The sequence below is a fragment of the Gracilinanus agilis genome, chromosome 2 (genome assembly GCF_016433145.1).
Source record: "Gracilinanus agilis isolate LMUSP501 chromosome 2, AgileGrace, whole genome shotgun sequence".
NCBI lineage: Eukaryota > Metazoa > Chordata > Mammalia > Didelphimorphia > Didelphidae > Gracilinanus > Gracilinanus agilis.
This window is the reverse complement of record NC_058131.1, coordinates 167,224,427-167,241,636: the sequence shown is the minus strand read 5'-3', so window position 1 is coordinate 167,241,636 and position 17,210 is coordinate 167,224,427. Positions and strand designations below refer to the sequence as shown.

Sequence of the window (17,210 nt, the reverse complement as noted above, 5' to 3'; positions counted from 1 at the left end):
AAGTGATATCTAGAGGGTCTCTTCCAGTTCCAAGTTTTGAGATTGACTCAATTATTCTATGAAGTCCTACTGTTCCATAAGGATATGAAAAAGAAACTCTAATATTATAGTCAAGAAACATTTATTAAGTGCCTACTATGTGCCCAGGAACTGTAAAAAATCAGGGACCAGTACCATCTTTAGCTGTCAATCAGCCAACAGGCATTTATTAAGCACCTGCCATCTTTAGCTGTCAGTCAGCCAACAGGCATTTATTAAGCACCTGCTATGTGCCAGAGACTATGTTAAGTTATGGGGAAATGAAGAAGAAAAAAAAACAAACCAGTCCCTGCTTTCAAGAAACTTAATCAACTGGGAAAGACAATATGCAAATGACCATGTCCAATAAGAAATAAAGATAAATTGGAAGGGGTCTCAGAGGAGGCACTAAGATTAAGGAGGGCTAGAAAGGGCTTCTTGATGTCAGTAGGACTAGTGGTGTATGTGTGTTTCTACCAACATCTGAAGGGCCAGATAAAATGATCTCCAATATCCTTTCCAACCTCTGCTTCCCATGATTCCATGAGTGGAAAAAAGCTTTCTTTTGTCCTAAACCATGGCTCCAAACTGCTAATGTCACAGATTTACCAAAATTTTACTATTTATCAAATTAGGACCTGCCTCCCTTTCCAGTAAAAAGAAAGAGGGCAGTTTTCTGCCTGAGTTATCAATATGGTGTGGTACTTATATTTGGTCTCAGAACATCCTAAGGTTCTTCTTTGTGACCTTCAAATCCATTATATAGTTTGAATCAGGTAAGAAATACACACATACCCTGGTAAGTTTACTAGGCTATATGGTGGTATTCCAAGCCTTTCCAAAGACTCAGTTCTATTCCAGTATTTCTCTGGGATATATCCAACTTGTCTGGTTGCCACAAGGCCTGAGGGGTTCCAAAATTTGTGATGGGAGATGGGCTCAGGGAAGATAACTAAAGCCAAAATTCCACGTGGGTGGGTTCTGAACAAAATATAGAAACAGATACAGCAAGGCTTTGCAGAGTAAGCAGGAAATGGGAAGCAATGAAATAATTCTAATTCTCCCATCATCATTAATATCTACTGTGTGCCAGAGTTCCTTCAGCTCCAATTCACCAAGTTAGGAAATTAAAGAGGGGTTATTGATATTAATGAGTTATTAAAGTGGTTAAAATATTAAAAGATTCTTAAAGGGGTTAATAATACTAATGAAATTCAGAGAGATTTAGGAAGCCTAACCAATAAACAAGTGAAAAGAATTGTGAAAATTCAGCTGACTTTGCATAAGGTTGATATGAAAATTAAGTTAGTTTTCAATAGGACAAGAAATTCTCACATCTAATAGATAATAAATTTATTTTAAGAAAGAGATGGGGAGAGAGGGAAGGAGGAGAATAAAAAGAAAGGGAGAAAGAGAGAGGAAACAGAGGAAGAAAGGAAGATGAAATGAAGGAAGGAAGGAAGGAAGGAAGGAAGGAAGGAAGGAAGGAAGGAAGGAAGGAAGGAAGGAAAATAAAATTGGATTTCTCCATCAATCATCTGCCTGGCATTTCCATGAAGCGCCAGACTTTATGAACCATGTTCTTTTCAAGAATTTGAAAAGGGCATGCTGAACCAGCTTTAATCTAGCTAGAGAACTTATTGCTAAAATTTTAGTGAGCATTTACCCCTTGGAAATTGATGTTATAAATTAGAACTTGATTTATTGTTTTGTTGATTGTTTAAACTTAAGAAAGTGATACAAAAGTATTAATACAAATTAAACTAAAAAATTTGTACTTATATATTTTTCAGAGCTAATTATTAAAATATGCCAGCAATATCCTCTCCAATATTCCTGATAGTCATCTAGCTTCTCTTTGAATACCTCTACTGATAGAAAATTCACTACCCTTTGTAAGGCAGCAGCCTATTTAATTTTGGGATAGCTCTAATTATAAATTATGAAATTTTTCTTCATATTGAGTCAAAATCTTCCTATAACTTTCAGCTGTTGCTCTCAGAGACACAGTAAATAATTCTAAGCCTTCTTCCATGTTTTAACCCAAATATCTGAAAATAGCAATCCCTTCCTAAGCCTTCTCTACTCTGGGGTAACTATCACCAATTCCTTCAGTCAATTTCAAGTCCCTTAGGCATCCTTGTTTTCTTTCTCTCAACCTGTTCTGGCTTTGTATTGTCCCTTTTAAACTGAAGTGCTTAGAGCAAGATGCAAAACTCCAAATGTAGTCTGACCAGGATACAGTGACACTGTCATGCCCTCTGTTCTTCACACTAGACCTATTAATGCAGCCCAAGATCACATTGACAATTTGAGGTATATCACAAATTGTCGATTTGTTGAGCTTGCATCCCTAAAATTCTGAAGTTTTTTTTTATATAGACTCTTATCTAGCCATATTCTCTCACCCTGTACTTGTGCAATTGACTTCTTAAACACAAATCTAGAACTTTACATTCATCCTAATAAATTTCATCTTGTTGGATATAGGCCAAAAACTTTAGATTTTTTTTCCATTTAGATTCTGTAAATTACTATATTATCTATCCCTCTAAGTTTCATGTCATTTGTAAACCTGTTAAGCATGCCATACATGCTTTCATCCAAGTAACTGACAAAAATGTTGACTAGAACTGGACCAGGGAAGAGCTTTTCAAGAAACACTAGTGACTTCCCTCCTAAATAACAACAATTTATTGAAAGACACTGGTTCTGACCAAACAGTTAGATTTCTGTCTAAATGTGCTGTTACTGAGTTTATCTCTCTCTCTCTTCTCCACAAGAATATCATGAATGACTTTGTCAACTGCTTGGTAGACTCTGTCAATGGCATTTCTCTAATGTATCAGTCCAATATCCAACAACAACAACAACTGGCTTTGATGAGTGGTTCATAGCTAATTGCCTAAGGTAATAAAGGCAAAGTGGCTTGCCAAAAATGCTTAGAAGATCTGTCTCTGATGCTTACAATCTCTATAAGCTAAACAGTTTTGACCTTGGACAAGTCATTTAAAATCTTTGAGTTTCAACTTCCTAATCTATATAATGAGAGGTCTAGACAAAAAATCCTCTGAGGTCCCATGCAGCTCCACATCTATGATCCTGTTAACTTTTCTATTATTTTTTCAGAAATCTTTGCCAAGCTCACCAGCCTGAAGAATTCACCATCTTCACTTTATTGAAAATTATTTTCTCATCTCCAGTCATCTGAAAAGTCTTCCATTCTGCCAGATGCCTTAAAAACAAAGTTAAGCACAGATTCGTAGCTATAACCTCTACAAGCTCTTTCAGTTTCTTCAAACGTAATTTGTCCAGACTAGGTGGCTTAAACTCAACAAGGGCAGGTAAAGTATTACCATCTTTCTCCTCACTACCTTGGCTCTCAGTGCCGTTAACCATTTTTATCTATCTTCATCAGTCTCCAAATTGTTCCCCTTGGTAGAAAAAAAACACACAAAATAAAAGTTGAGTAGTTCTTGTCTTCTCAGCATCATCTGTTTCTATAATCCTATCTTCCCTAAGCAATAATGTAGTCTCTAATTACTACACCAAATTTTTTTAAAGCTGTATTTGTTGTGTTCTTTAGCACAAACATAATGCTCAATGCACAGGTTTTAGCCTTCCCACAAGCTACTGTTTTTACATGGCTGTGGCACCCTTGTATATTTCTCCTCCATTATTATCCATCATATTCCTGTACATATCCTTTTTTTTAAAACCCTTAACTTCTGTGCATTGGCTCCTTGGTGGAAGAGTGATAAGGGTGGGCAATGGGGGTCAAGTGACTAGCCCAGGGTCACACATCTGGGAAGTGTCTGAGGCCAGATTTGAACCTAGAACCTCCTGTCTCTAGGCCTGACTCTCAATCCACTGAGCTACCCAGCTGCCCCCTACATATCCTTTTAATATTTAAATCCACTAAAGAGTTGTCTGTGCAACCACATCAGTCTCCTCAGTTACTTCCTTCATTCTTTTTTGTTTCTTACAAAGCATCAGAATCTCCCATTCTTCTTTAGTCAACTTCCCTCAGGTCATGAGACCTTCCCTATCTTTTCTCTGAATTCTTTGAAACTCATTTTCCTAAAGTCTAGGTCAGTGATGGGCAAACTATTCCCCGTGGGCCAGATCCAGGCTGTAGTTTTCCCATCACTGCCTTAAGCAATTCCCTATGCCCCCACATCCAGATGTGGTGATTAGGGAATTGCTGAAGGGTCACAAAGCCAATAAGAATCTTGGGTAGGATTTGTACTTCAGGTCTTCCTGATTCCAGATCCATCGCTCTATCTACTGTGTGCCAAGCTCCTATAACCTCTTCTTGTTATATAATGCTACTCCCAGTACTCCTCCTAAATAATTTATTCCTATTGAATACAGTAGTCCCTTCCATTGTCATATTCAATAGTATCCTACTAAGTCTGAGTAATTACTATGTTTACTATATATACTCTGTCAATTGGTTTATAGACATCTAAAGGGACAAGTAGCATTTCTTCCCTTCTATATTATCTCCCTGTAATTTACTGGACATCTCTCTAGTTACTCTTCTTTCCCCATAAAACCTACAGTTTTCTACAGTATATGATTTAGCAGTTGTATCTGAGAAGTTTCTTCCTCTCCTCTCAATTTTCAGTTTAAAAATCTATTTATCAGATCAGCAAGTCTCCAGATAGAAATATTTTTCTTAGCCCACATTAGATGTACTCCATCCCTGGCAAAGGGTTTATAATTCCTCTATCTTAAGCCAAGGTTCAGAAAGCCAAATTCTATTCTATTATACCATCTTCCCAGATGGCTGATTGCTTCTCATACCCTCCTTTCCATTCTAAAATCACTACCTTCAAAGGAAAGTAGCAATGAAATCACCCATTCTCTCAGATCTTTCAATTTCCCATCCAAGGCTTCATAACCCTTTTCCAGATTCTTTCGATGAGTATCATTATTTCCACATGAATCACCAAAAATGGATGATACTCATAGGTTCAGAAGTTTTTCTTCTTTCCTGCTTTCTTTGTGTCACATGTATCTACCCTCTCACATCCTGACAGAATTCCACTCTGCCTCTTCTTAGTTGTTCTCTTCTTTGTCTCCCACTTAAATTATTTCTTCCTTATTTCATTTATCATGAAAGCCCTCTTCCTTTCTTAATAACCCAAAGAAGAAAAGAGACTTTCCTCAAGCTCTTTTACCCTTTCCTCTAGCAGAGAACCAATTTGAACTTAGTAGACACGTAGTTGTTAATTACCTGCATAACAAACACAAACATAGCATTGTCTCAATCACTGGACTCATCCCCTCATTTTCCATGGCTATTCACACTGAAATATTGTGGGAAAAATAGGGACACTGATACTGTTAATTGATCTAACACTTCTGGAGAATAACCTGGAATTATGCTCACAGGGTCATGAAACTACATATACTTTTTGACCTAAAAATACCATTATTAGGTTTATTTCTTAAGATGACCAAGAAAAAAGGAAAAGAATCTACATTTTCTAAAATATTTGTAACAGTTCTCTTTGTGGTGGCAAAGAACTGAAAATTGAAGGAATGTCCATCAATTGGGGAATGACTAAACAAGGTGTGATATATGATTGTGATGGAATATTCTGGCTGTAAGAAATGAGGATCAGGTTAATTTCAAGAAACATAGAAAGACCTACATGAAATTATGAAGAGTGAAATGAGCAGAACCAAAAGAACAATATATATGGGAACAAAAGTATTGTTTGAAGAATGATTTGTAGATTTCCATCTCCAGAGAAAGAACTAATCAAACAGAAATAAGTAAGGCATAGTTTTATATATACATATATCTTTTTGCCAAATGCCTTCTCAAATGGAAAGAGGGGAGAAAGGAAAGGAGTTAAGAATATTTTAATGTAAGAAACTAAATAATTATTTTAAAAATAAGATATTCAGTGCTACATGGCTTCCAATGACTATTCTCCCTGCTAACTAATGTGGCAAATTTCCTGCTTCTTGCTGCACAAAGAGGTCCTAATTGTTCCTTTAGAGCTGGACTTTTCTACTTTTCTCTGCCTTTGATAGTCACCTTACCCAACTGAAAATTATTTATAATGATCATATTCTTGCCAAAAGACTGCCCAAGTCAGTCATCAATGCAAATGTCCATTTCAATCAACAATTATCTACTAGGATGATCTTTCTAAGATTTAAAATTTCTAGCCTTTTCCCAGTTTCTGTTCCCTTCTTTTCTCTTCACAGAGGCTGTGCTGAGTGATATTCTTCATTCTGACGGCTGTACTACATCAGGCATCCTGTTGGGAATTCTTAGGCAGAAGATTTTTATGGAACATTCTTGTTTCTTATAAGAAAAACAATTCATCTTTGGAAAGAAGCCTCACATGCATTTGTGTTATTGAGAGTTTATTCTGCATAAGGTCTAGGGGGACTCATCATTTCCTTCTTCTCTATAATAGATTCTGTGGCTGCTTTATCAGAGGCGTAGCAGGATCTGACTACCTTTCCACCCTTGTTTTCTATGCTATGTTGCAGAAAAACTAAACTACTAACTACTCATCAAGCTCAACCTTCCATCTCACACCTCTGGGCATTTAACATGTAAGTCATGCCTATTTCGATGCCTGGAGTATATTGCCTTCTCTTCTCTGCCTTTTAAAGCCTTTGGATTCATTTAAGAGCTAATTTAGGTGACACCTTGGAGTGTATGGGGCATTCAGGGTGGTCCAGTACCTCTGGTGTGAGGGCCTGCTGAGCCCTTGTCCAGGCTGTTCATTCACCTTTAGTGTCTACCTTTTATCCAGCTTTCACCTGTGAATCCAAGAAGTCATAGCATGTGCAGTAAAACTATCTCAGCAGATAGAAACAACCAGACTGAGGATAACTGATAGACCTCGAACCCATCTGTGAGTTAGGGAGGTGTCTACCTCAATTATGTGAAGACTTCTCCTGGCAGAATGGGCAAAAGAGGACAATTTGTTCTAGTGGCCCTAGAGGTGTCTAAAGCAGGCTCTGTGGAGCACTTAGGGCTTGGTCAGACATCGAAGATGCCAAGGCCATGCACTACATCCCATGCCATCACCAATTGTCACGACTTCTGTCTTGCCACTAGACTTTAATGACTCAGGAAGAGAAAGTGAGGCTGATGATTTTGTGCAACTCTGCCTCACTTAAATCCAATTCATGAACAAGTCAAGACATCACCCCATGATGCCATTGGTCCTCTTTGAAAATGAGGGAAGAATAACAATCAGTGATACCTTCATTATGAAGTCTTCCTTAATTCTCTCCTCCTCCCCACCCTTAGTAGTTAGCTCTCTCTCCCTCAATAATTTCCCTTGTACTTTGTGTTCATGTCTTATCTCCAGTAGAATGTAAGTTTCTTGAGGACAGGAATACCTCTTTTTTGTCTTTGTGCTCCTTAGTAATTAGCACATGGTGCCTTGCAAACAACAGGCACTAAATGAATGTGTTAAATTTCATTGTCTACCTTTGTAGCACCTGAAAATGTAACAAAGGATTATAGATTTTGAGATGGATAGGACCTCTGGGATCAAATATGAATCCCTCTGTTTGGCTTTTAAAGCCCTTCACAACCTGTGTTCTTCCCACCTTTTAGTCTTCTTATATTTTACTCTTCTCTATTTACTACATGATCTAGCAATACAAGACTCCTTGGTCTTCATCATTCAGGATGCCCCATTTCATTATTATTCTATGCCATTTCACTGGTAATCTCCCAGGCCTAGAATGTTCTTCCCTGGATTCCCTGACTTCCTTCAAATATTAGCTTAAGAGGTCTTTTCCCAATCTTCCTCAAATCTGGAATCTTCCTCTGTTGATTGACTTCAACTTACCTTGTATGGATAGTTGCTTACATATTGTCTTCCTGATGAGATTGTGGGTTCTTTGACAGCAAAGACCATTTTTTGCCTTTCATGATAGCCCCAGCCTGGTACAGTGAACACTTAGTAAATGTTTATTGATTTGTTGACCTTATTAGTCAACTATGGATAAGGAAGATGAACCTCAAAGAGATTAAGTGATTTGCTAGAGCTCACATGGCTTCAGTTTACACTATCTCAGGCAAGATGGAACCCTGATCTTCTTTACTCCAGATCCAACACTATCCACTATACCATACTGCCCCTAACAGCTTATACTCTGAGATTGTCTGTTATAACATGAGATACAAAAAAAGGTATTAGGACTTTGCATATCTAATTCAGATGCAAAATGGCATGCAAAGTCATTTTGTGTGATCTGAGTAGTTGTAGGAAAGAAGGCCAAGTCTCCAAGAAGAGAGAAATAAATAATGGATTTTGTCCAACAAGACCTTTGGAAAAAAGCTCACTCCTATCAAAAACAAGAATGAAGGAAGAGAAACTCAATAAAATAAATAAAGGTCAAGTAAATCTGGTCATTCTCAAGGAGCCACAATCCCTCCTTTAGAAGAGGGACTGAGCTTTTTTTTCCCCTCTAATTTTATGCAATTCCATTGCTTTGGTGACTACTTACACCTGGCTTTAAATGCTATTTCCCTTCCCAAGATTGTATTTGTGGAACTAGATAATGGGGAGGTCTGAATGAACATGAATGAGGAAAATATATATACCTATCCTTGTTTGTTCCCATTTAAAACTCTGCCATGGCCTGGCCATGATGGCACACATCTCTACTCCTTTCTAGTGGGGTAAGCCAAGGCTGAGAGATCTTTTGAGCTCAGAAGTTCTGAACTTCATAAGAGTTCAACTCAGATGTCTATGAGAGAGAGAGAGAGAGAGAGAGAGAGAGAGAGAGAGAGAGAGAGAGAGAGAGCGTGCCAAGGTGAGTACCAAATCAAGTGTCTACATTATGGATAGAAAGAGCCCCAGGTATCAGTATATCAGTATAGTGAACTTGCAAGAATGGGGCATGTTGTACCAGTTTACATAAGGAGAGTCAAACTGATCCAGATCTGAAAAAGAGCTGATCAAAACTTCTGGGTCAGTTAGTTTTGAAATTGGGTCTAGGATTATCCCCTTTCACTTCCAGTCTAGAAAAGGTCTTTATAGACCTAGTCTTTAAAGGGAAAAAAAAGTTTAAACACAGAGGCCAAAACATTGTGAATGATAGAGAGCTTAGTTCTCTATTTTCTCTCTTACAAAGCATATCACAGGGGGTTTGTAAGGAGTGACCCTTCTGGGGTATATGAGAAATGGATTCCCAGGATGACAATATCAGAATGCCAAAACCATAATTTGGTAGTTCCAACGAGACAAAGAAGAGCAGGATCTTGGCTGTTGAGAAGTATAACATCTTAAATATAAGCCTCAATATTCCCTTCCTGGAAGAAATATTCTACTAGGCTAGGAGAAATCAGCAATGCTACATAATATAGTCACAAGAACTCTAGCACTAAGAGTCAGGAAATCCAGATCCTGGATCTGAGGAAACTCACTAGGAAGCCTCTAACAAGTCACTTCCACATTCTCTGGGCCTCCATTTCCTCCCATGTAAAAAATGAGGGATAAACTTGAACTCCAAAATCCCTTGGAGTTCTAAAAGTCATATCTTTATGACCCTTCATCTTCCCCAAACTCCTACCACTACCATGGAAAGGGAAAAAAAAGAGCCTCTTGTATTCTCTGTGGGCAGGGGGAAATGAGGGACCACATATTTCCAGTTCAAAAAGAAAAATAAAATGCCTTCTTGCACTCCAACCTAGTGGGAGGTTAGTTTGAGCAGAATACATGAGGTGGTAGAGGAAGATGCTTTAGTCTCCCATCCTTACCTGAAAAGGAATCATCCCACACATGGGTAGAAGATACACATTAGCCCTTGGGGACTAACACCATGGAGAACAGGACTGACCCAGGAGATTTAACTTTGATGGAAGGAGAAAGTCATGGGGAGGTGTAGACAATATATAGAATTAGGTCTCCTAGCCTTTGGATAAGACTGTAAGGAAACCATTCCACAAAGGAACTCAGTAATTCAGTAGCGACCTCTCTACTCATCCATTCTCCTTGAATTTAAGTTCTTTTTATGCTAGAGCTATGGAAAAAGAAGAAAATAGTGACCCACTATGATGCAGGGCTTCCATGGGCTGGGCTACCCTGAATCAGAGAGGGATAGGCACTCTTCATCCACATATACACTCTAGTTTCTCCATCCCTGGGGAGGTTACCTCCCTCCAAGCATTTTCACATTTCTATGGAGTAACACTGACACCTAGGGGGAGGATCTAAATATCATCCAAAGGAACAATTTGCACAGACCCTTTGGGCTTCCTGCAGAAACCCAGAGGGGCCAAACTCCTCCCTTTCAGAAAAAAAAAAGACATAAATGTTCTTCTGGCTTCCACATTCTTACAAGAATTTTTGGATGGAAGAGTTTGGTCTGCAGATCTGCCTCTTTCCTCAGAGACATTAGGCTCCCCAGGAAGGAAGGGAGGCAGCTGTAGGCAGCTTTGCATCAAGGGAAGCTGACCCCAGTTGGAGCATAAAGTAGATTTCCAAACCTGTGGAGTTCGTAATGATATGCTTACCAAACTCGCTGGCACAGAGATGCTCTATGATGGCTTCAGATTTCATCTCATTATCACAAGGTGGACACACAGCTGTACCTAAGGAAGGGAAAAGAACATGAGAAAGTGTAATGAGAAATTTGAAAGTTCAGAAGGGGAAATGGGGAAGGGGGTATAACCTGGTTAGACCCATGGCAGCCATGTGTGGAAGGCAACATGTTACAGTGGATAGAGTCTTGGATTGGGTGTCAGAAGACCTGGGTTCAAATCCTGACCTTTTGCCCTGTTTCCTCATCTACAAAATAAGTTTGGACTAGGTTCCTTCTATCTAAGGTTCCTACCATCTCTAAAACTGATCCTGTGAAGGGAATAATTATCTCGATGTGTCCCTGGTCTCTGTTAGTCAGGGCAAGGAGGAAATATTGCTCTAAGTTCAAGCTCCGCACTGCTGGTGACTCTGATTAAACCAATACTGCCTAAAGAGAAGGGGAATGGTCAAAACAACTCACTTCCTGGTGAATTTTAGATTATTTCAGGCACTGTTTTTCCTTCTAAATGCTGGTTGTATTCTACTCTATGGGCCTTTCTCCTTTTTTCAATCATGCATTGTTCATTACTATGAGTGATAGTAAAAAGCAGACCCTCTTATTTTTCCCTTACCCGACCCTTTCTCTAACATGACTTTGCCAATATATTTGACCAAGAACTCATTCTCTAGGATACACTGAACCCGGCAGATTAAAAAAAAGAAGAAGAAGAATGAATTACAAACTTATGCATAAACTCCTTCCCCAAGGCCAGGGATCGGCAATATTTTTGGCCGTGAGAGCCATAAGCAGCACATTTTTAAAAATGTAATTTCGTGAGAGCCGTACAGTGCTCACAGTGCAGCTCCTGTAACAGTGCCTGAAAAAAAATTGACTTTATGGCTCCTGCAGAAAGAGTCATATTTGGCCCTCAAAAGAGCCAGATATGGCTCAAGAGCCATCCATTGACAACCCCTGCCCAAGGCACTACTACTCTCACTCAGAATCACTCTGCAAAGGGAAGAATTTCTTGGAAGTGAGGGAGGGGATTTAGGGTGGGGAGGGGTCACCAGAAAGAACTGCCAAATGGAATGGCAGAAATTGGTGGGGAGAGGTATTTCAGTGGACTTTAATTAGTGTATGCCTGTAAAAGGCTTTGAAAGGTGAGGAGTCCTGGGGGTGGGGCTAACCACCATTGGAAGGAGCTTCTGAGGACTGATCCAGAATGCCTCCTTCTCTGGCATGAGGCTACTGAACTACTAGCAGCTAGTAATGAACTGCTCCTCAAACTCCACCTTCTATCTCCCATCTCTAAACAGTCATGCAAACCATCCTCTCATGCCTGGGACGCAGTCTCTCTTCACCGCTTCCTTTCAGAATCTTAAGTCTTCTTCCTTCAAGGTCTAACTCAGGGATACTTTTTCTATGAAATCTTCTCTGATCTCCCTTCCTACCACCCAAGAAAAAGAAAAATCAAATAAGACTTTAAAGAATGACTAATTTAATCAAGAAAGTCAAAACAGTATGTAAGGACCTAATAGAAGTAAGGTATCTCAACCAGGAACAGAGTCAAGGCAGAGGGGGATAGCTGTTCTTCCCAAGAAACAGCCATATTGCCTGAAGCTTCCATGGGCAGTTTCTGTAGCCTACTATCTGCCCTAAAGAAAAACCATGGGCCCAGGAGGGAGACATGGATGAGTACAGTGAAAAAAGCTCAGGATTTTGGAGTTATGAGGCCTGGGTTCAAATTCTATTTGGTTTAGAGAACAGCTAACGTTCCTTCTAGCACTATCCCATGTGCTGATGAATTTGTGGAGACCCATGTTAAGGAGCTGATGACAAACCTCAAACTACTCAGGAAGGAGTCAGTGCTGGTTCTAGGTGGATGTGTCCTCTGCTCAGAAACATGTCCCCAACCTTCTTTCTCTTCTTCCCATCCCCCCCCTCATGAGAGTGGCCTGCAGCTTCTCCTCCCTCATCAGACAGATCAAAGGCACTCCCCAGCATGGGACACAGATAGTGAGAAGAATGTAGCTTCCTGCTCCCACCACCACCAAACACACACACACACACACACACACACACACACACACACACACACACACACCACTTCTTGCCAGTGTAAGAGAGAAGGAGGATTCATGGGAAGGATGATGAATAACTTCTCCAGATACATTAATGTTGCACTCACAGCACCTACACACTACCGTTTGGGGAGGATTAAAGCTGTGTCAGCAATCGGGAGACAATACGGTGCATAGTAGCGTGTAATCTCTTCCCTAATTCCAAGCAGGGTTCCAACACAAGCTGGAGGCAGTTTATGTTAAAGTCCATTAGACGTATCCTCTACAGAAGGATTATAAACATACACACACACACATATTTAATTACTCCAAGGGGCAGGCACATGTGCCCACTCATTCTAAGAATGGGCATAAGAATGAGCATAACTATCTGGTAAATGCCCAGCAGTCTCAAAATAGTCAGAACCTACCCTGCAAACTAAGAAATGGATAGTGGTCTGTCAGGCTGGCCTACAGTTTATTCTTCACCTAGAATTTGGGGAATGAATACTGCTGTTAATATCTCATGAACAAGGGCCAAATTTGGTTTAGAATTTCATACTTTGGCCATAACCTCTGCGTATCGAGAAAGGAAAGGATAGCTGTAGAAGGATGAGGGAAGCACTTCTTAGTGCACAAATAAAGGAAGTAGTGCTAAAATGCTTTCTCATTACTACAAAAGCCACTGCCCCCTCCCAAGTAACAATAAAGTCTTGGAAGGATGGAATACTCAAGTTTGTTCCCTATATGTATCTAAAACAAAAAACACAAAAAAACTAGAAACCTTCCTAATACGAAATTATAAGAATAAAATCTGGGCAAAAAGCAGAACAAAAGTGAGGCTGTCTGAGGCATAGAATCTACTCTGGCACACTTGTCTTCCCTGGGTACAAATTCTGTGGCCTTGCTTTGTCCAGAGCTCTTGGTATCTTAAAACTGACTCTTGGAAATTAGGGCAAAGGCAGGTTCCTGAGTGTGAAGTTTGGCCCTTAGGAGGTCAGTTTACTGCTTCTGAAAATGGCAAGTGTGGAAGTGGTGACCTCTATGTGTTTCCCACATCACTTTTCCTCCATCGTGACTATTTCCTTATGGGAAATTCTGGAGCAGCTTTATTCCAAGGGGAGAAGAAGGAATGTGTAATGCAATATTAATCTGTGACTCCCCTGATATGTACTTGGGGGCCCTACAGACTACAGAAGCAGGAGGAATGCAATAGGTCATCCATATGAAAGTGGAACCAAGTTCCAATTTGAAAGAGTATAATAATCATTTAGAGTTTTTTTTTTAAATTTTTTAAAAGCAAAAAAATTCTGAAAGATTTGGAAGTAGCAGCAGCAAAGTAGTAGTGTTAATATTAATAACAATAATAATAGTAGTAGTAACTATTAATAATAATAATAGTAAAATATGAAGGAAAAAACAAACACTGGCTTAGGACTTTCTTTAAGTAAATTAAAACATATACATACTAGAATCCTAAACTTTCTCTCTCTGTCTCTGTCTGTCTGTCTGTCTGTCTCTCTCTCTCTCTCTGTCTCTTTTGGTTAGTCTCTGTCTCTGTCTCTCTCAGTCTCTCTCTCATACACACACACACACACACACACACACACACACACTCACTATAATACACACACATATACAAAAGGCACATAGGACAAAATTCAGATGATATGTATCACCTCTTGACTACAAATACAGGAGGAAGAGAAAATCATTTTAAAAAGTATAATTCTGACAACATTCATTTGGTGAAAAGACAGGGTTTCAAAAGCTGAGGCACATCTTAGAGGATTCAGTCTTTCATTTTCTCATTCAAGGAAGAAATGAGTAAGGAAGAGATCATTCAAGTTTCTGTCCTTTGATGAAAAGAGCACACTCTTGCACCTATTATCCTCCTGGGAAAACCACTTAGGAAAGAGAACCCAAGAAATGTATGAAGATGGATGGCCCTTAAACAACTACAACCTATGGAAGAAAAGGAAATCAGTTTGGATAATTCATATACATCCATATTCATGCTAAAGTTTCTAAACAAAAAAAAAAACATGAAACAAGGGCATGAGAGTTTTTCAAAATTGAGTCTGGTAAAACTTTTTTAAGTGTGGCTTTGAGGGGTTTTAGTGCTGATAGGACTGAAGTGCTTGAGAAATCATTCTTCTATAAAGTATGCAATTGCCTGTCCAATAATAGTCCACAGAGGCCTGGCATCCACTCTGAGGAAAGGTGACTTTCAAACTATGGAGTCATTTGCAAGCAAGGCAATTTAGTATAAAGGCAAAAGCATCTGACTTAAAGTTTGAAGAACTGTGTTCAAATCCTGACCCAAAATATCAGAAAACTATTTTATATAAGGTCACACAATATCTGTGCAACTTTAGGCAACTCAATTTCTTTTTCGGAACCCTAGAGCCCTCCCTGTAAGTTGAGAGGAGTTGGAAAACATCAGTTCTAAGTTCCTTTCTAGTTCTAATGTTTTGTGGTTCTAGGCTGAACTAAAGGAAAATATGGGTCAAGCTAATCCAATCCCCAAAGTCCAGAGAGCGAAAAGATGTGTGTGTACTCACATTCATGTGTGTACACTTGATTGTTCAAACATGCTCATTCATGGTAAGAACAGAGGTCGAGTGTAGCAATAGATCTAGGTGGATAGTGAAACATCTGACAGGATATTAAGTCAGGAATTCTCATCTCTGCCTCCTTGTTTCCCTGGCTTCTTTCAAGTTCCAGCTAAAATCTTCAACAGGAAACCTTTCCCAGACTCTTAATTCTATTCCCTTCCCTTTGTTGATCATTTACAATTTATCCTATATAGACCTTATTTGTACACAGTTGTTTGCATGTCTTCTCCACCCTTAAATTGCGAGCTCCTTGAGAGTAGGGGCTATCTTTGGCCTTTCTTTGTGCCCCTGGAACACTTAGCACAGTGCCAAGGACATAGTGTACACTTAATAAATGCTTATTGATTGAATGACAAATAACAGTTACATGGCTAGTGTCACTTCTGCCATTTGCAAAGCATCAACCTTGCTTAGTAGTGATTTTGTGAAAGTTGTACCCATGATTGTTCTTATCCAACAACCACCAGTGTTATATTCCCCAATAGCCAACTGCTTAGAATTTCCCTCTCTCAACACGGTTGTCGTTTTATACATTAACTTCATTCAGAAAATCAAACTCATCACTCCTTACACCTAAGAGGGAGCCCGCTTGGTGTCAAACCCCAAAATCTGTAGGCAGCTGGAAAAGAGGCTCAAGAAAGTCATGATTATCAAAGGAACAGAGAGGGTGAATGTTGGAACCAAGTTCCCTTCTTGAATTCCCAGTTGTAGGACACAGTCTCCCTACCTCTTTTGTTCTGACTAAAGAGGGAGAAAGTAACTAGCTGAGCCCTCTAGGTAAGGGCAAGGAGGTTTGAGCGGAGAAAATGGGGGAAATCCTTTGAGTTTTAAAAGAACAACTTTGCAAAAGAAGCACTGAGCAAAAAGAAACCTAGAAGTCATTGAATCAATCTCTCTCTCTCTCTCTCTCTCTCTCTCTCTCTCTCTCTCTCTCTCTCAGATAGATGAAGGGCAATGAGGGAAGGAGAGAAGGAGAGTATTCTCTTAGTTCATCCATCCACTTGCCCCATCACCAGTCTCACAGCTATTTTCTCAGTGGCTGCCCCCTCCACCGCCCGGGTTCTTCTATCCCAGGTCGTGTCCGCTTCCGGTCCCCGAAAGTGGCAATTACATGGTAATCGGAGGAGGGCTGTGTGCAATAACACCAGGGCGGGCGGGCCAGCAAGCGTAGTTGCCAGGGCAGGCGCTGGGCTCGTCCCCCCAGCGGAGAGAGGAAGGCGAGAAGGAAAAGCCTGCCCAGGCTGCAGGGGACGGTCGGTTCCACATGGGCAGAACACAACGTGCTTTGTTTGCTCAAGGTAATTGCTCGGCTGGCTCTCGAAAGGAGCCGAATTTCCCGTAAGGTTAACCCTGTGTAGCCAGGGGGAGCGTCAATCCGGGTAGCCCCCAACTCATTTCATTGTATCCTGGACTTCCCAGAGCCCCTAGTCCTAGACTTAGAAGACTGCACAGTATCTCTCACAATACTCTCCCCCGCCCCCCTTATTCCATATCCCATTAAAACAATCAACTGTGTCTGAAATTAAATTACACCGCGCGAAACCTCCCCACCCACCCCCCAACTCCCATTGAACTGGGAATGTTTTCATCTTTATGTATGTTTGAAATTAAATGACACTACACTCCCCCTTCACACACCCCGCCCCCATTCCTCCTGAACTATTTCTTGAAAAATCTACCCTGAATGAGGAGGTAAAAGTCACTACACTTCAAGGTGGCGTGGTAAATGTGTAAAGCACCCGCTTTTACCTCCCTCCAGTAGAAATCCTTCCACTCAGAATCTCCGGACACGGACAGGGACACACACGGACACACACGGACACACACGGACACACACGGACACACACACACACACACACACACACACACACGCACACCCTGAGGCTAGCCAATCTGCTGTTATAAACCATTCTTAAGACTTTGGCTAACTTTTTCCTAAACCTGTGAATGTAGAAAATTCTCTGTCTATTTCCTCATTCTCTCCCCACCTCCA

General features: G+C 40.1%; 1 protein-coding gene across 1 annotated transcript in view; it reads right to left on the bottom strand.

Moving 5' to 3' along the window:
- The window catches only part of SFRP1 (secreted frizzled related protein 1), an 83,245-nt gene that overhangs the window by 64,288 nt on the left and 1,747 nt on the right, over positions 1-17,210 (bottom strand). The window contains exon 2 of the mRNA XM_044660844.1: positions 10,532-10,609. Within this exon, the coding sequence (XP_044516779.1) occupies positions 10,532-10,609 (78 nt within the window). The remainder of the gene's footprint in view (positions 1-10,531; positions 10,610-17,210) is intronic.